The 20183-nt window shown below is 34.8% G+C and overlaps 1 protein-coding gene across 1 annotated transcript in view; it reads right to left on the bottom strand.

The window, feature by feature from the left end:
- Positions 1-17237: 17237 nt before the first annotated feature.
- The window catches only part of LOC115301404 (prothymosin alpha-like), a 17466-nt gene continuing 14520 nt past the window's right edge, over positions 17238-20183 (bottom strand). Inside the window, exon 2 of the mRNA XM_029951254.1 lies at positions 17238-17769. Within this exon, the coding sequence (XP_029807114.1) occupies positions 17273-17769 (497 nt within the window). The 3' untranslated portion in view covers positions 17238-17272. The remainder of the gene's footprint in view (positions 17770-20183) is intronic.

Below are 20183 nucleotides of genomic sequence, written 5' to 3'. Positions count from 1 at the left end.
AATATAGTTCTTATACTTTTAATAACTTTTTTGTCCTAAAAAACCTAAAAGAAAATAATCTCACTCTACTGAGTTGCCATGCAGACCAATTTAAAATTGTTCTTCAGAAACGTATAGTTTTTATACTATTATCAATTTTTTATTATAGTGAGAAAACACTTTTTACCATATTTTTATTGAAGGAAAATCATATGATGAAAACTTGTACTTTCAACAATGTGTATCTCAGTCTCAGCTACTATATCTCCATGTCATAATAATTTCATGGATTAAATATTAGAGAAAATGTTAGTACATAAGGGTAGCTTTAATTTTAAATGTAAGCATATAATATCAAAAAGTACATATAATGCCCATTTCTTTGTTATAATAAAATGTATGTCACCTTAATATATTTCTTTTAAAGAGAGAGAGCATGAGTTGGTGAGAGGGGCAAAGGGAAAGAGAGGTAATCTTAAGCAGGCTCAATGCTCAGCACAGAGCCTGATGTGGGGCTCTATCTTGTGACCCTAGGATCATGACCTGAGCCTAAATCAAGAGTCAGGTACTCAACCAACTGAGCCACCCAGGTACCCCGGAAGATAATAGTCTTAAATATAATAGAATTTTGTATCAGTAGGTGTCACTCAGATATGAGCTGACATGTAAGCAAAAAATATTTTGTCTTGATATGTCACTGAGATTTGGGAGTGTTTGTTAGATATCTAGCCCCATGTCTTAATACACTTGGTGTGAATGCAGCAAAGATTTTGAAATTGTTTTACGCATATACAATCTTTTAGTGTCAATATTAATTTCCCTACATAAATGTGGTATTTTTTTTCCAATAGCAGGTTTTCAAAATATAAAACTTAATATTTAGTAATAAAAGTATTTGGGTTACATAGGTGGCTCAGTTGATTAAGCATCGACTCTTGATTTTGGCTCAGCTCATGCTCTCACGGTCCATGTGTTCAAGCCCTGCATCAGGCTTTGTGCTGGTAGTGCAGAGCCTGCTTGGGATTCTCTCTCCCTCTCTCTCTGCCCCTCCCCTGTTCATGCTCACACACATGCATATCTTTCTCCCCCTCTCTCACTATTTCTCTCTCAAAATAAATAAAAAAGCATTAAAAAAATAAAATAAAAGTTTTGAAATAATGAAGGAAATTTAGAACCTCAGTTCCTGAAGTCCATAGCTAGGCATGATTCCCCTAGAGTAAGTCTGTGAACTACACCCAACACAACTCAATAATTAGTGGTAGGCAACATGACTTTCCACACATGTTTTGTGTGTGTGTGTGTGTGTGTGTGTGTGTGTGTGTGTGTGATTTGTATTTTTTAAATCGAAAGACATTTGGATAAATAATGAAAGCAACACTATATTATATGACTTTGTAAATCTATATTTGAGTTACAACATAAGAGTAGATACAAAGACTGACTTATTCACTGAATTCTTACAGTATTTAAAGCACTAATATAATAGGTACTAAAGAATGGCTAAATTCTTGAGAAAATAAAAACCTTCATTTATTTGAAGCATTTGCATTATTGCTATTTTGCCTGCTTTCCTAGAGAATCTGTATGTAACTAAGGCCTTCTTGGAGGAAGATCAGCAACTGCAACCCTTGTCTTATCATTATTCACCTCTGCTTTTCTCTTTGGAGCAGACACAGGCTAGATAGGAAGGGTATTTCCAGAAGCAGCTGTGGTAGCCATCATGACCAGGCTCATGACTTTTATAGAGAGCTGCACTTTTACCCTGCAGCATCATGATTCTGCCTTTTTGCCCCTTGGAGACAAGATAACCTTCAAATTGTTGGAAGTGGACCAGAAAAATAGAATGCTCACACTTTTGGAGAATAGTAGTCAAGTCTATCCATATGTATGAATGTTCAATGTATGGGTCATGATAAAACAATCCTCTTATCTGTGAAAGATAATGTGAAAATCATTATCACTTTAATTATAAACAAATGATTCTCATTATTTTATCTCACCTATTTTTGTGCAACTAAAAATTTTTACTTTTATTACAATGCAGATAACAAGGGCAACTGAAGTATCAAAAAATGAAATGAAAATGGAATAATGGAGTGTAGTAAAATTGTTCTGAAAAAAGTGGTTTTTATTATTTTTTAAAAAGATTTTTTCTGCATCAGAATTCATTTCTGTACATCCAAAATTACTGTGCTGAGCTAAATTTGTAAATTAAATGCTTTGTTATAGAAGTTTAAAGCAGAATATAACAATTTCCTCTCATTATCTCTAGTCAGCAAAGTAACATCTGTTTTGCTGTTCCGTTTAGCTTCTGAGATTCAACTATAAGTCTCTTTATAAAACAAAATTATTCCATAGCTGAACTGTGCATTTATGCATAAGAAAAGCTTGAAACTTGTAATTTGTGAACCATGATAGTTTAATTTGATTTTTTCTAAATAAATGTTACATGACACATAAAATAATCTGCACAAATTCCACTTTTTAATCTGAAATTCTGGACTAGTCTGTACAAATATATGTTCAAGATCACATTAGCCTCAGCAACAAAGGCTAATTCTTATATTCTTCCATGTTTTCTGAGTCTTTCAAATAATCTTGCACTTTTAGATCATTTGCAATTTGTTACACAAATACTGCTTATTTTTCACCTGCATTACTTAGTACAACTATTGTAAAGAAAATGAGTTTTAGGAAACATAAAAGCTCATCTGAATCTCCACTTTATAAGTGCAGCTGTTTATAAGCTAAATGCCTGAGTACTTTAAGCAGAGAAATAAAGGAGATTATTCAGATTATTGGCAAAGGATTAGTGGTGAAATTAGGCAAACATGTGTGCTTCTGTACCTGCTTGATTAGTCTGCACTTCTGACTGGCTGCATTACAAAGATAACCCCATGTCTGCACTGTGCTTCGAGAAGCCATTTAGAAATTCAGTCTGTTCTTATCTTAATGATTAGTGAAGTAAACAAGTATGTGATGGCTTTATGGATTTTCCTCACCAGAACAATAAAATCAACATTAAAATAATACATTATATATAACACTGTTTTAGCTTCTTCAGTATTGTTTGTATAAATATCTTATTGGTATGCCTATTTCTTAAATAGAACAGAATATCAATGCCATTTAATACATTTGCTGATAAGTCCTGAATAACTGCTGCCAAAAGCAAAGCTTTTTCTTTTATAAATTAGTTAGATGAAACTAAACTGAGTGAAAGGGGTAAAACTGTGTTACAAGATGTATGAAATATGGATATAACACAAGTATCTTGTTGTCTTGCTGATGAATTCAGATCACCTCAAACATTTTAGCTGGGGTGATTTCCATAAATCAGGAAACAGGTTGATATGCCTAAGTCAATTTTGTTGGGGCACAGACTTCTCCATACACAGAAGGCCCAGCAGGGAAGTTGTATCAAGAAATTTATCACAAGTATTTTGAGTTAACAGGAATTGAAATTAACCCACTATGCTCATGAGTGTTATACAGTTATGCCCAAGATTTCAATATCGTCCCCAAAAACCAGAGACAGCCAGAGAGACCAAGTCACGCATGCAAAAGCAAAGGGCTTTATTATGGGTTTAGGCTTGCTGGACCTAAACTCAGGCTCACAGACTTTACCAGCGCAGTGGACCCATGTGGAGAGCTCCAAACAAAGGCCTTTATGGGCTTGGGAAGGGTGAGTTACAGGAAATTGTGACACAGGTACAGTGATCCAGTCACTGTTATACAATATTATTGACAGCAGGTTTAACCATTCACATTGCCTAGAGTATTCGTTACTTTTGGCGGGACCCAATCACAACATTTAGAGTATTGACCAATTACAGAGTGGGCCCAGGACCCTCACATAGGGCATGACTAGCCTTCTATCTCTAGGCCTGCCCTTAGAAATGTTAAGGGTGTTAGCCGGCCTTTCCTGATTGGGTGTTACAGGGTGGTCCTTCCTGCCTTGGGCAATGTGTGCCCTTCTATTGTCTAATGATTCTGAGAAACTGACACTTAGGCCTTCAAGGTCAGAGGGTAACTTGAAACCTGTCATAGAGTCGGTTTGATTCAGACGTGTGTCCTTACGTTACGTATTATATATACACATATATCATATGTATGTAACAAAAATTAAATACATTCAATAATTAGTTGCATTTATATACATGACTCAGTATAATTTGATACAGCATGTGCCTGTCCAAACACACTCTACTGTAGATCATTAGAATTTTCTTTGCTTGTAGTTTGATTTTTCTATCATTCAGCATTATTATTTGTCAATGAGAAATATGGAATCCACTTGAAATTATTTCTTCATGTGCTTGCATTTCTCTCTTTCAAGATTAGACATTTAATTTTCTACCATGTAATACACATTACTTCTATCATTTTATTTAGTCTGTTGAATAAGGAAAATCATTTGTGGACTTTTCTTTATTTGTCTCCTGGACTTTTCTGAAATTTATTAATAGTTAATATTTATAAAGTATTTATAATTGTAGAAAATCTTCTAAGCGTTTTGCATTTTGTGGCACGGGAGAATAGGTTTGGTTGCACATAACAGATTATACAATAGGCAAATTGGGGTCTATTTTCCTCAGAAAAACAAAATTTTTCCAGAGGCAGGCATTCTGAGGCTAGTGCACAGTGTTCCATGCTCTCTTAATGTTCTAGAAAATTTTAATTTTTTCTGATCTATCATTCTTAAGGCCTTAACTTTAATTTTATGGTCCACAGATGCTCAGGCATACACATATCACAATAATATGCTGCATTTGAAAATGTGGATAGGTCTCAATGACAGGTGCATGTCAGCTGACTCTGTCCTTTCAAGGCATTTTAGGAGGATTCCCATTCAGTGACTTCTGCTTCAAACCATATTGTTAGCAAGAACTAGAACACATGACTACCCATGTCTGTGTAGGAGGCTGGAAGATGTAGTTTTTATCTGGCCACAATAGAAGTAGGAATATTTTGAAAAAGTAAAAAGGAAATAAGAATTCATAATCCTCAAGGTATACAACCCAGTGATTCAGCTAATAAGAGTCAGAGCCAAGTCCCAGTTAATGGTGTCTAATTCCAAGAGCCAAGGCAATAAGCCAAGTACTGGAAATTCTTTCCTGATTAAAACTTTGCTGAGCCACCTGAGTGACTCAGTCTGTTAAGCATCCAAATTCAGCTCAGGTCATTATCTCACAGTGTGTAGGTTCAAGCCTCGCGTCTGGCTCTGTGCTGAACTCTTGTTCAGAGCCTGGAGCCTGCTTCAGATTCTGTGACTCTTTCGCTCTCTGTCCCTCCTCCAGTCATGCTTTTCTCACTTTGTCTCTCAAAAATAAATTAATATAAAAAAATTAAAACCTTGCAGAGAGAGCACACTTTAATTGTTATTAAACATTTGTAAACAAAAATACAGTGTCACTCTTTGTTTCCCCAAAGAAACCTCCCTCCCTCTGTCTGCTAGATCTCATTCCAATTTAGCATTGTTTTGGAATATTTTTTAATTTGTTATTTTTTATTATCTACAGAATCCATCTCGGTTTGCTTTTTTTTTATGTATATCTCCAGTATCAACTCTTTCTTTTTCTTTGGCTAGGCATTCTTTCGTAAGTTATTATTATTGTGATTATCAAAAAGATCATGTTCATCTTGAATTTGTTATTTACTTTGATATTAGTATGAGCAATATATGTATGATAAGGTTATGTTAACTTATATAAATTAAAGATAATAATGTGTTGGGAGCCTGAATGGCTCAATTGGTTGGCGTCTGACTTTGGCTCAGGTCATGAGCTTGTGGTTCATGAGTTCAAGCCCTGCAAAGGGCTCTGTGCTGACAGCTCAGAGCCTGGAGTCTGCTTCAGATTCTGTGTCTTCCTCTCACTTTCTCTGCTTTTACCCCACTCACAATCTATGTCTCTCCCTCAAAAATAAATAAATATTATTTAAAAAGATAATGTTTTATCTTTTATAGCCACTCCTGTCAACTTGTTCATAATTATTTTCTTAAAAAGGAAAATTTTCTTTTTAGAAAAAAATAAGGTTTTCTTAAATCGATTAGAAATATTTATTGAATAGGGGATGTATGTCACTGTCCTAAAAACAATTGTATTTTGAATGAAGTGGTACAAAACTGAATCTATTTTTGTCTTGGAGCCATTTAGTATCAGTCTTTTGTAAAATTCATAGAGATTTTAACTTCCCTTTTGCTGTATTAACACTGAATTACTTTTTAATTCTAGGATGGGATTTTTAGCACAGTTAAAATACTCTATATGATATTATTATGATGAATATATGTCACTAGACATTTGTCCATCCCAATAGAAAAGAGTGAACACCGAGGTAAACTATGGACTTTGTGTGGTCCTCCTTAGTACATAACGTACCATTTAGCTGGTGGTACAGATAATGGAGGAGGCTATGCATGTGTGGGGCCAGAGAGTGAATGGGAAATCTCTGTACCTTCCTCGCAAATTTGTTATAAGCCAAATCTACTTTAAAAGCCTTAAAAAAGAAAAAAACAAGGGTACAAATCCTTGTTAAAAACAATATATTGAGAATTAGAAGAATAAAATGTCATTGCATCAAACAAATACAAATAGTGCATGTGAATAACCAATAAGCTTCCATAAGAGTGAATGAGCATAACTTGAAATATCTAAAATAGATTTATCTCCTTAAAATTGATAGTGAATTAATTCTTAGACAAAGAAAACTTGATAAATCAAATTATGCTTCATAATTTATACCTCATGCACTGTCTTCTTTAAGTCCAAATCTTTCAAATTAAATTGCCTACAACTTACAGAGCTAATCAAAGTCATATGGATCACATATTTACTCTTTCTCATCTAAAGTTCTATTTTTTTAAGTCAGGTTTGTCGATGCATATTTTGCATATAGTGAGATTCACTCCTTACGTATACAGTCATGTAACAACAGGATAGTCAGGATGCAAGTCATATGTAAAGTTTCAACCAACCCCCTTTATTCAATATCCTCTGTCTATCGATGATCTTTGGCAACCACTGATCTGATATCTGCCCTTCATATCTTTGCCTTTACCTGAGTGAATAAAAAAAATACACAATAAGTAAAAAAATAAAATACAGCATAAGGCTCACATGTATATTTTTCTTTACTTAATAGAATGCTTTTGAGGTATATCCATGTTTTTTAATGTATTTGTAGTTCTTTTACTATTGAATAGCAGTCAGTGCTATCCTACAATGTTCCATAATGTTTTTTCATTCACAATTGATGGATATTTGGATGATTTCCAGCTTGGAGCTATTAGGAATCAAATCTACGTTAGTATTCTTGAGTAAGTCCTTATGGACATATATTTTAATTTCTTTTGGGTAAATACTAGAATCATGTAAAATAGAAAAATCAGTTTGCCAAGCCCTCCTTTAAAAGGCCAGGAGGACCCTTTTTAAGGGACTTTTGGCAAACGGACCAAACCAAGCCTGATGCTAGTTTTTATAAATGAAGTTTTATTGGGGCAGAGCCAGTGCTGTGGGAGGCTAGGTAACAGCTCCCCACTTTTCAGCACCTCCCCCAAATGTCCATACCCTGCTCTCTAGATCCTGTGAATAATCTTCCTTGAATAGTAAAAGGGAATTTGCAGTTGAGACTGAGTATTTTAAGATTGAGAGATTATCCCGAATCCAATGTAATCACAAACTCTTTATAAGAGTGAGGCAGGAAAGTCAGATTATATATCAGGAAATATTTCCAGGGAAACAAAAGGGCGGAGTGACGTGAGGAAGGGTCCCAGGATTCCAGGACCCTTCCTCACGTCACTCCGCCCTTTTGTGGACTCTAGAAGCTGGGAGTATAAGGAAACGGATTCTCCCTTGAATACTGTAATAGGAATGCAACTCTGCTGATGCTTTGATTTTAGACTTCGGACCTCTGGAAATGTAAGCACATAAAATTGTGTTATTTGTGGTAATTTATTACAGCAGTGGTAGGGAACTCATATACATGCCCACTCATTTATATATTTCTTTGGCTGCTTTTGCATTACAGAGAGAGTTGAATGGTTGCTTCAGAGACCATAAATCCTACAAAGTATAAAATATGTCTTTTCTTCTCCTTTATATAAATAATTCTGCAGATTCCTCTTAAAACAAGGACTCTCTACATTCCAATTTCATAAAGTTTTTCTAATATTTTTCTAAGTTTTCTTGTATTTGTAAGTTTACATAGATATCGGTGCCTATGTACGTGTGTTTAATTGTGTGATAAATTCTTTGAGTGCAGCAAAACTTGCATGTTTCCTCATACTGGTAGCTTACTTTCTTGCATTTATTGGTGTTCGAGAAGTATTTATGGAATGATTAAAGTTTAAAAAATATTTAGAATAAAATCCTTCAATTTATGATTAGTGTGTAGCTCTGGTTGACTCCCTAAGTTTTTAGGAGTTTATTACCTAGATATTAATTAGGCCTATGATGGTACATACTTAAATTGCCTATGTCAACATGACAAACACCAAAGATAATGTAACATAATCTCATGTATAAATTTTTATTGAAAAGTCTATTTCTCATCATCCTTATAAAAGAAGCAGAGAAAGCTAACTACGGAAGGTGATATTTGAGGAAAGTACTAAAAGAAATGAGGGAATGAATTTGAAGATATCTAGGTGATAAATCCCAGGTTTAGGAGAACAAAAGCTTTCAGTCAAGAGTCTCTATGTGAGGTTAAAGCAGAGTGAGCACAGAAACTGGGGTGTCTGAATTCAGGTGTGGCCACTAGAATAGGCTGGTGGTTATGTCTCTCTATTTCTAAAGAATTGTTCAGTGCTAACCAGGTGATTCATAATTTACATTTGCCATAGTTTGTAGTTACAAATGGAGATTTTTTATAATTAATGTTGTGAGAACTAGTGTCTAACTCTAAGGCATAACTGATATTATTATGAAACAATAATCAGAGATGAGACAATAATCAGAGACTCTCTAATGATACAGCTGAAGACACTTACTGGAAATTATTATATAGGTAAAGTCAAGAGAAAGCCAGAGTAAGAACAGAAAAGGGCCAAAAATGGAACCTAGGGAAACACTAACATTTAGAGTCATAGAGGCAGGAAGAAAAAACAAAAATAAAACAGCAAAAGGAATGAGAAGGAGCTGCCAGAGATGTGGAAAGAAATCAGAAGACAGTGACACACTGAGTCATTTGTGGGTTGACAGTGCTTGTAATGCAATGAGAAAAATGTAAGTAGCAATTAAAAAGAAGTGTAGATGTTAAAGTCTGACCACACAATTTTGAGACAAACTTTTGGAAAGAAAGAAATACTTTTGTAAGTACAGATAGACATTCAACAGAAATATTCTAATTTTTGTGTGTGTGTAATTTCCAGTAATAGAAAAGTCAGTTAAGGGGCAGCTGGGTGGCTTGCTCAGTTCAGAGTACTACTCTTGATTTCAGCTCAGGTCATGATCTCATGGTTTGTGGGATCAAGCCCTGACAGTGCAGAACCTGCTTAGGATTCTCTCTCTTCCTTTCTCCCCCTACCCCTGCTTGTACTACTTCTTTCTCTCAAAATGAATAAATAAACTTTAAAAGAGTCAGTTTTAATTCCTATGGATTTTAAAATCAAAATGCATTTTATTTTTAAAAATATGAATGTTATTAGTATTGATAAGAATATTCTACTAGAATCTCTTACTGATTATATTGCATGAGCCAGAAGCTTCCTTCTTATTTATAGAATAGACCTTAAATATACATAGACAGAATGGAAAGAGACTTTCTAGAGAGAGACCAAATATAACCATGTATCTTAGAAGAACAAATATGCTAGTCTTCTATTCCTATAGAAGATAAACATTAAACAGGTAGTTGTAATCTGCTTTATGTCTTGTAGATATGTTTCTATGACAGAAATATATAAGAAATTAAAATATAAGTTGCTTCAAGTTGGTAAAGCAGCACTTGGGATGGTTGTAAATTTTAAAAGATTGTAATATTTGAGCTGAGGTTCTAAAACCAAAATTCAGATCATGAGAAAGAAATAAAAACTTCTCGAGAGGGGAAGCCCATCAATCAAACCTATTCTAAGCTTAAAAACACCTTGTAAAATGTATAATATTCAGAGTATTCTTGTGAGGTGTTAATTGGGTCAGTTCACTCCAGCTAGGTTAAAAAAAAAATGCCCCTTAGCTTCTAGCTAGGTGATAATTGCATTCATTCTTGTAAAATGAAGTGACTTTATGTGGGTAGAAAATTCTTTGCACCTAGCAAAACAAAGGGTGAGTAGAATTCAATGAAGGATAATGAGAGCAAATCGAATTAAAGCAATGAAATTTATAACTGCACATAATTAGCATTATAGCAACCTTTTATTTGTGCATAATTAGTAGTTTTGTAGTGGGTTGATTATTAAATTTTAATCAGAGAGGTGCTTTGGCTTTATTCTCTAACAAAATTTTTGATTTCTGTGTAATTTTTATTTTCTTAAGAAAATATTCATTTTATGTTTTCACTTTAATTTTAATCTCCTTATGAAATAAAATGATTTCCTAAAGTTTTAATTTTTTCTACATATGGGATGCTTAGTGATTTTTGCTCTTTTGTTTGTTTTAGCAAATGGCTTTTATAATTCAGTCTCAGATATTTTAGTTTCCTAACTCCAGTCATTAACTGTTTCTTGCAGCCTTGGCTTTCACTCATATTTTAACATCACGTTTCCCTTGCGGCGCCTGGGGAGCTTAGCTGGTTAAGCATCTGGCTTCCGCTCAGGTCATGAGCTCGTGGTTCGTCAGCTCGAGCCCCACAACGGGGTCTGTGCTGACAGCTCAGAGTCAGGAACCTGCTTTGGATTCTGTGTCTCAGTCTCTTTCTACCCCTCCCCTGCTTGTGCTCTGTCTCTCCCTCTCAAAAAGTAAATAAACATTAAAAAAATTAAAAATGCCATGTTTCCCTTTATTTTGCACCGTAGTTCCTGTTTTGCCATTGGACACAGACAGTTGTAAATATGCAGGGTACGTTGTTTTCAACAGCAATAGCTTGTACACTTATCACCTACACAGTGTTTCTGTGAACGGGACTTTCCCAGGCTTTTGGGAGATAGATCATCAGTGACAGTCGTACAGAATGGGGGCTCTTTGAGGAACTCCACGTCTGGTCTTCTGGTCTTCCTCCTCCTGTCCTTGCAAGACTCTGGTTCTTCATGGCTACAGTAATTATGAGGCTTCTGGTTTTCAGGGATGTGCAAGACCTGAGTAGAGGAAAGTGGATGCATGTCATAAACCCATAATCCTTTCTGAATTTCAGCAGATTTTTTGAATAAACACGTGTCATATTGCAGGCATGTGGTAGTTTTTCAGATTCCTAAAGAAGTTGATTTTGATGAATTTTCTCTCTTTTCTCCTTTGATGAAACACTTATGGAGGTGCTCACTGCCATTCATCTTCTGCCATTCCAGAAGTCTGACCATTATTTTAGACTTTTAAATTAGATTTGTCCCACTGCACCCATGTGAATACTGAAGAAGGGGAAAGTTGAAAACTGCGTTTTTGAATTTGAAATTCAAGGTACTGCCTTGCCTGGATGGTAAAAAGAAGTGGACTAGGAGTTACCGTTTGCCACTTCTAGATACATGCTTCAAACATGATGCCAAAAATTCATTTAGCCCAAGTTTTTAACTGAATTCTATTTCATATGCTTAGAATCTTTTGAGACAAGCTTATTCCATGAAATAAAATATCTTCCTAAGTTTTAATTATTTTACATGTACAGATAGGTTGAATATTTCCATGATAACAAATGTATTCCTGAGTCAACCATAGTTTACATTTAGTTCTAGAAAATACTTTTTATTATGAATGTGATTTTGGAATATGTCCAATAGTGCCATTATTTTAGCTCTATAGAAAATGAAAAAATTCTTTGAAAAATCTCAAAAATCCCATTATAAACTTTGCCTCACAATTTTCAATTAAATAATAGTAATATCCTCTATAAATATGTTTTTTGCTATTACATATGCAAAATGTACTTCCGGGAAATATATATTCACTCTTGAGACTTACCACTCAAGCAATCATTTGCGTTTATACCCAACATTAATTTGCCCCTATCAATGTGATGAGGAAAGGTCTTTATTTCTCTGTTCATCCAATTTCTTTGAATATCAACTCAAAGATCAGATATCACTATCAGTATTCCAAGTAGAAAGATATATATATAATCCAGGAAATTGGTATCAAAAGTAGTCATAGGACCAGAAGAGCAAAAGACTGAAGAAAACATGTTAGGCAGACATCTAGAGTTCAGATTGCCACCTTGAAGGAACCCCTGTGACCAGCCTTGCATGAGTCACTGCCACAAGCGCATGCTTCCTACCCAATAATCGCATGTGAATGTTCCCTCCTTTCAGACCTCAAAGGAAGGAATGAAGGCAAGGAAGTTTGGCAAATGTATTTGAGGGGAGATGGAGGAGCATATCTCTGGCACATGTAAGTAATGATATAAGACCTGATCATTTTTATGCCATCTTTTTGTTGTTGTTGTTGCCTCAAATGGTCAAAGCAAAAATTTAAAAAAAAAACATGGATTTTATTATATGATAAAATAATACAGGCTGTTTTCATAAAATGAATAGAATGTTTTGTTTTGTTTTGTTTTGTAAAGATCCAACATTTTCAGTTGTCTGAAAAAACCTGGGCTGTTATGTGATAAAAGTTTCTTATCACTAGAGTCTTTAAGCAGGATATGATAATAGATCTAAATTTAGAAATAACCCTTCCCTTGGCATTTGAGCTCTATGACTCCAAAGAAGTCACACAATATCAAATATTCTCAAGATTCATGGGTTCTCTCTCCAACCATGGTGAATATCTGTACTGCTAATCCTACTGGAGCAGGTGCCTTCTAGTCTCACATAAAAAGATATAAATAATCAAAGAAATATCCCCATCCTGTGCCCCAAAGCTTGTCTTGCTATTGTGTTTTCTAACCTAATTATTAACAACACCGTAACATATTCAGTTACTCATGAGGGGACTCTAGAAGTTAAACTTTTATATTGCCTTTCCCATAGCCCTGTATCTACTCCTTCAGCAAGTCTTATTGACTATAACAGCAGACTATATATTTTTTATCTTTATACTTATGGTCACCAATCTAGTAAGAAAACTCACAATTTCTCATACAGATTGTAGAATGCCATTCCAAATAATTTAATTGCTATTTTACTCTTTCTATTCAATACATTATTTTATAAACACTAAACATATTTATTGACTCTGTAAAATCACTCCAGGGTATATCAGTAAGATAGAGCTGTGTAACAAACCACCACATAATTTACCAGCTTAAGAAAAACAAACAAGAAATAGGCCTAGAGTCTTGTGGACTGTGATACCCTCTTGTTCCTCTCTTGTCATGGCAATATGCCTGAGCTAATTAGATAGTAAGACATAGGGATCATAGCCAGGACAGAGCAGTAGTTTCAGCAGAGGCTCTGAGTGTCTTGATTAATAGAGCTCAGTCAAGACCGGCAAAGCCATTTATCTAGACAAATGCTGACCATAGATATGTAAGTGAGACTTCTGAGTTGAGCATGGGTTAGCAAGCATAAGAAATAATAGAGTCTTGTTCTTTTAAGCTCTATCAAATTTATTATAAGAAATCATCTGTTTCTTCCACTAAATCATAGACAAACAACGTGCAATATATCTTAGGAAAAAAATGAGCCATGCCGGCCACAGGGTGATATTGAGAAATTTTAAAAAGAGACATCATTTCCTCAAACAAAATGGTAATATTAGAATATTATTTTGTTTTGATACATAACAAAGAAGATGCCATGATGTATACATTATCCTAATCATTATCAAAACTAACGAGCCTGGGTGGCTCAGTCAATTAAGTGTCTGACTTCGGTCCGGTTATGATCTCATGATTCATGAGTTCAAGCCCTGCATCCGGCTCTGCACTGACAGTGTGGCGCCTGCTTTGGATTCTCTCTCACTCCTGCTCTCTCTGTCTCTCCCCCACTTGCTCTCTTGCTCTCTAAAAATAAGTAATAAACTTTAAAAAACTAATGGGATTTGAAATTTTATACTTTAAATTTTGGCTAATATAATTTAAAAAGTAAAGCAATTGATACATAATATAAAATACACAAGTCTGTTTCATTGAAATAGCATTATGTTGCATTTTATATGCTTACTTGCTCAAATTTTATAGGTTCTTTTAAAATGTTCACAAATTGGGGCACCTGGATCGCTTAGTTGGTTAAACATCCGGCTTCAGCTCAGGTCATGATCTCACGGTTCCTGGGTTCAAGCCCCGCGTTGAGCTCTGTGCTGACCACTAGCTCAGAGCCTGGAGCCTGCTTCAGATTCTGTATCTCCCTCTCTCTCTGGCCCTCCCCTGCTCGCACTCTCTCTCTGTCTCTCAAAAATAAATAAAAAACATTAAAAAAATTAAAATGTTCACAAATTTTATTTATCCTATGAAATTTGATTTAAAATTATAGAAGTATTTTTAAGAAACTACTTAGTACACTGGCAACTGGTACATAAAAATATGAAATATAACTATAAACAATATATTATTCAGAGGGATGAATAGACAGACATCATTACTAGAAATATAATATTGGATGAATTGGTAAATATTATTTACTCTTCCAACAACTTTGTGTCTTGTTTAAACTTTTTTTCATATCTGGAGAGAAAACCTAAGTTAAATGAGAAAACCTATTTAATATGAGTTAATATGCTTTACATAATTTGTACAAAATAGTCATTAACAGTTATTTTTTTATTGAGCTATAATTGGCATATCTCAGTGGATAAGTTTAAGGAGTACATGTTGATTTTATACATTTATATTGCTAATAACTAATACCACTATCCTGTCACATAATTATTACTTCTTCTAGTGGTGGGAGCAATTAAGATGTAGTTTATCAGCAAGTTTCATGCTTGTAATGTAGTTTTATTGTCTGTGATCACTGTACTATTTATTAGTTCTCCATAACTTATTTATATACTTATTGCAAATGTGTACCCTTGAAAACCGTCTCTCTCATTCCCACACTATATAGTCCCAAGTAACTATAATTCTACTCTGTTTTTTTGAATTTGGGATCAAGTTTTTTGTTTCTTTTCTTTTCCCTTTCTTTTCTTTTCTTTTCTTTTTGATTCCACATACAAGAAATATCATACAATATCTGTCTGTCTCTGCCTGACTCATCTCACATAGCATAATATCCTCCAGGTCCATCCATGTTGCTGGAAATATAAGGACTTCTATTTCTTCAATGGCTAAAAAGTATTCATGTATATATCTCACATTTTTTCCCATTTATCCATTGCTGAACATTTGGATTATTTCTGTATCTTGGCTATAATGAACAATGCTGCAATGAACGTGGGGGTGCAGACATCTTTATAAATTAGGGTATTTGGGTTTTTTTTTCAGATAAATACTCAAACGTAGAATTGCTGGATCATATGATAGTTCTAGTTTTAATTTTTTGAGGAACCTCCATGCTACTTTCCATAATGGTTGAACAAATTTGCAGCCCTACCAATAGTTCACAAGAGTTCCTTCTCTCCACATCTTTACGAACACTTGTTATCCGTTGTCTTTTTGAAGATAGCCATTATTACATGTGTAAGATAACATCTCATTGTGGTTTTGATTAGCATTCCACTGATGATTAGTGATATTGTGTACCTTGTCATGTATACATTGGTCATATAGATGATTTTTTTAAGAAAAAATGTCTATTTAGTTTTTCTAGAATTTCCTTTTTGTGGTGATTAAATTAACTGTACATGCAAGGAAAAAATGAGTGCTAAGATATAACTAAGGAATACTATATAACCAAATCATTTGTTTATGTAATATTTTGTGATGTGTTATTGATAGTTGAATAGTTATTACACAGAACATTTTTTCATATTAAAAAATTTTTAAATGTTTTATTTATTTTTGATACAGAGAGAGACAGAGCATGAGAGGGGGAGGGGCAGAGAGAGAGGGAGACACAGAATCCGAAGCAGGCTCCAGGCTCTGAGCTAGCTGTCAGCACAGAGCCTGACACGGGGCTTGAACCCACGAATGTGAGATCTGACCTGAGCCGAAGTCAGGGGCTTAACCAACTGAGCCACCCAGGCGCCCCCATTTTTTTCATATTAAAGCATTTTAATTGTAAATTTGAAACCCAGTTGTGACCTATGATACCATAAAAATGCTAGATAAAATAATATGCAATATAAATGATAAATTTAGGGGCACCTAGGTAGCTCAGTGGATTAAGCATCTGACCAGCTCAGGGCATGATCTCACTATCTGTGAGTTTGAGCCCTCTGTTGGGCTCTGTACTGACAGCTCAGAGCCTGGAGCTTGCTTTGAATTCTATGTCTCCCTCTCTATCAGCCCCTCCCCTACTTGTGTCCTGTCTCTCAAAAGTAAATAAATGTTAAAAAGTTTTTAAATGATAAATTTCGCCATTGCATGAATATAAACAAAATAATGAATATTTTATGATCCTCAAATTACATTGAAAAAACAATGTCTTGTTTAGAAACCCGGGCTAAATTATTTAATTTTTTTTTTTTGTCAGAACAACTCAGTAAAATAAAATTCCGGTTTATTGTTGGACAACATTGTTTCACACATACATCAAACAGGCCAAAAAAAATAAACAGCAACTTCAACTTCATAGACAAAAAAAGGAAAAAAAAGAAACCTTTTAGCTTTGGCCTTTTTAACCATCTCATACAAACCAACTACTTATAGTACAGCTAAGTACATACACAAAAAACGTTACTGGAATGCTCGGAATAAGATTGTTTTTTTGTTGTTGTTTTTGCTTTTTTTACAAGGTTTTTTTCTCCTTTGAGATTATAATGACCATGGTCACACCACAAGTAAAGTCAGAAGTAGGACAGAACGCTCCGAAGGCTGGTGTGGTCGTCCGAGATCATTAAAAATGGCTGACCCCTAACAATATGTACAAAAATATAAAATGTAAGTAAAAAATACAAACAAATTTTCCTTTTTAAAGTACTTTTAAGAAAAAAAGCAGGGCCTTGGAAGTTTTGGTTCTTTTTTCCTCCCCTGTTGCAAATTCACGTTGTGGTTTTGGTTGGGTGACAGAGAGCGTGTGTCATCTGCGGGTGGCGCTGCCCGCGGGGGGCAGGACTCTCTACCCGAAGGTGACCACGTTTAGATTCTGAGACGGGAAGTGGAGGGTGAATAGGTCACGGTGGCCTTTTTTAGTTTTGTTAAGTTTAACTTTTCCTTTTTTTGCTGTCTAGTCATCCTCGTCGGTCTTTTGCTTCTTGGTGTCGACGTCGTCGTCCTCATCTTCTTCAGCTGCCTCAGCCTCCTCATCTTCATCTCCATCCTCTTCCTCACCGTCGCCTTCCTCTTCCTCCCCTTCCTCCTCTCCCCCTTCTTCCTCTTCTTCCTCTACCTCATTGTCAGCCTCCTGCTCCCCATTTTCCTCATTAGCGTTCCCATCAGCAGGGGCGTCTCTTCCATTCTCCGCCTCCTCCACAACTTCCTTCTTCTCCTTTAAGTCCGTGGTGGTGACCTCGGAGCTGGTGTCCACGGCCGCGTCTGACAAGATGGGACATGCCGGTGATCCGATGCAGCGGATTAGAAAGAAAGCGAGAGTTCCAGGACTCTGGCGACTAAGCTGCGGGAGTCCGGGGTGGCGAAGGAGGCGCGCGGCGGCGGTGGTTGCGGCGAACGCGGAGCCGGACGCAGGAACAATGCGAACATGGCTTTTCAGAGCAGCCAGTGGGGCTAAATTATTTAATTTTTAATGAACAAAGTTTTAGTGTTTACCTTTTCCTAAATAGAAGTAATGTACATTATATATGTTGATTCTATTAGATGGACTTTTATTCATGTGTAAATATTCTAACCTCGAATGAGTAAAAACAGGTAAAATAATAGTATGCATTAAAACATGGTAAGAATGTCTATGCTGTGAATGGTGGCCGCTGGGATGTGGCACTGTTTCAGTCTGCACAACCGCATGTAGCATTCTTGAGAGTAGGGATCAGATAGTGGTACTCTCACATTTTCATTAATTCACAGTACAGTGTGACATAGTTAACTTAGCAGTTTTCACTAAAAATGAAATACAGTTTTAACAAAATCATTCTCACTATACGGTGCATCACTTAAAAACTCTTGAATAAAATAGCACACAGAGATCCAAGATAATGCTAACAGAACATGTAAATAACAAGAAAAATGGTCATCATGACACTTTCATCCTGGGCTGAATACTTTTCAAAAGAAGTAAAAATTGATGATTTTCTAAGTACATACTTCAAAAGAAATAAAAATTGATGCTTTTCTGGACTTGGACCTAAGACATTCATTATCAGAAAGATTATAGAAACAGAATTTGAACCATTCTCCTTAATAATGAAACATAGGTCAAGTTTGTGCATTGTCATGAGATTTTAAATAACAGTTATATGAAACCATTCCCAGAAAACTTATACAAAAAATATAGAATGTAAAATTTCTTAATTTGAAATTAAATAGCTACATTTTTCAAGTATGTTCAAGTATTGGTTTCATAAATTTGACTAAACTTATTGCCACGTATTTAGAAACATCTTTAGTATTTTCTCCTGAATAGCACAATTCAGAATAGTACTGAGAAGACGTATCTTGGCCTTTTGTGGTAATGATAGTTAATGATGCATACAACCAAAACCATTATAAACAGAAATATATTCTGATCTCATATTGTTATATTAGAAGACTAAAAAAATATAGTTTAAGTTTTATTGAATTATTTTGGAGCATATTACACAAGTGGTGAGTTCCTTTATAGTTAGAAGAAAATTGAGATTTATGATAGTTTCTACTTTTTGTACATATAATGGCCAACAAGAACTTTTGCATTTTTATAAGCTGTAAAGGTACACTGGGGAATATTAAATTTCAATCCTATTTATTAGTATAATACTTTTTAAGTGAAAAAAATTACCAGTGGTAGACAAGTTTTGATTTGGGGAAGCTAAGAAAAAAACAACAACCGCAACAAAACAGGAATCTGTGAAATATGTACAAATATTCTAAACATGTAAAATGTCTTTCCTGTGTTATTTATGGTCAAACTAATAGAGCATGGAAATTTTGAACCAAATGAACAAAGCATTACACAACAGGCAAATTTTCTGGAAAACAAGAGTCTACATGTCTTAGAAAGTAAACAAGGAAATATTTTATAAAATTACCAACCATAGGTTATCCTATTTAAAAATTCACCAAATGGATTATGAATTATTTGTTTGCAAAGATAAATATTTACAATTTGATGACAGTTACCACATTATTAAATCATCATCAGTAGATGCTACCTACTTTACAGGTAGTTAAAAGCAAATAAATTCATCAACGGTTTAGTTTGATTTTAATTGCACTAAATATTTTAATATAATGTGTGAAAGTCATATCTATATCAAATCATATATAGTTAGAGATCTTCATAAGGATTACATGGAAAAATTTTCTTTGTTATAATACATTTGTTGAAAATGTGAATATCTATAAAAATTTGAAATATATTTTCTACTTGTTAAGTATCTACAAAAGAAAATTAATTGGCCGTACATTTGAGGGCCCAGTTCTGGGTTCTCTATTCTATTCCATTGGTCTATGTGTCTGTTTTTGTGCCAATACCATACTGTCTTGATGATGACAGCTTTGTAGTAGAGGCTAAAGTCTGGGATTGTGATGCCTCCCGTTTTGGTTTTCTTCTTCAATATAACTTTGGCTGTTCGGGATCTTTTGTGGTTCCATACAAATTTGAGGATAGTTTGTTCTAGCTTTGAGAAGAATGTTGGTGCAATTTTGATGGGGATTGCATTGAATGTGTAGATTGCTTCGGGTAGCAATGACATTTTCACAATGTTTATTCTTCCGATCCATGAACAGGGAATGTTTTTCCATTTCTTGGTGTCTTCTTCAATCTCTTTCATAAGTTTTCTATAGTTTTCATCATATAGGTCTTTTACATTCTTGGTTAGGTTTACTCCTAGGTATTTGATGGTTTTTCGTGCAATCGTGAGTGGGATCAGTTTCTTGATTTCTCTTTCGGCTGCTTCATTTTTGGTGTATAGGAATGCAACTGATTTCTGTACATTGATTTTGTATCCTGCGACTTTACTGAATTCATTAATCAGTTCTAGAAG

This window comes from Suricata suricatta, chromosome 1 (genome assembly GCF_006229205.1).
Source record: "Suricata suricatta isolate VVHF042 chromosome 1, meerkat_22Aug2017_6uvM2_HiC, whole genome shotgun sequence".
Lineage (NCBI taxonomy): Eukaryota > Metazoa > Chordata > Mammalia > Carnivora > Herpestidae > Suricata > Suricata suricatta.
Note: the sequence above shows the minus strand (reverse complement) of the source record. Positions and strands in the feature narration are given on the sequence as shown.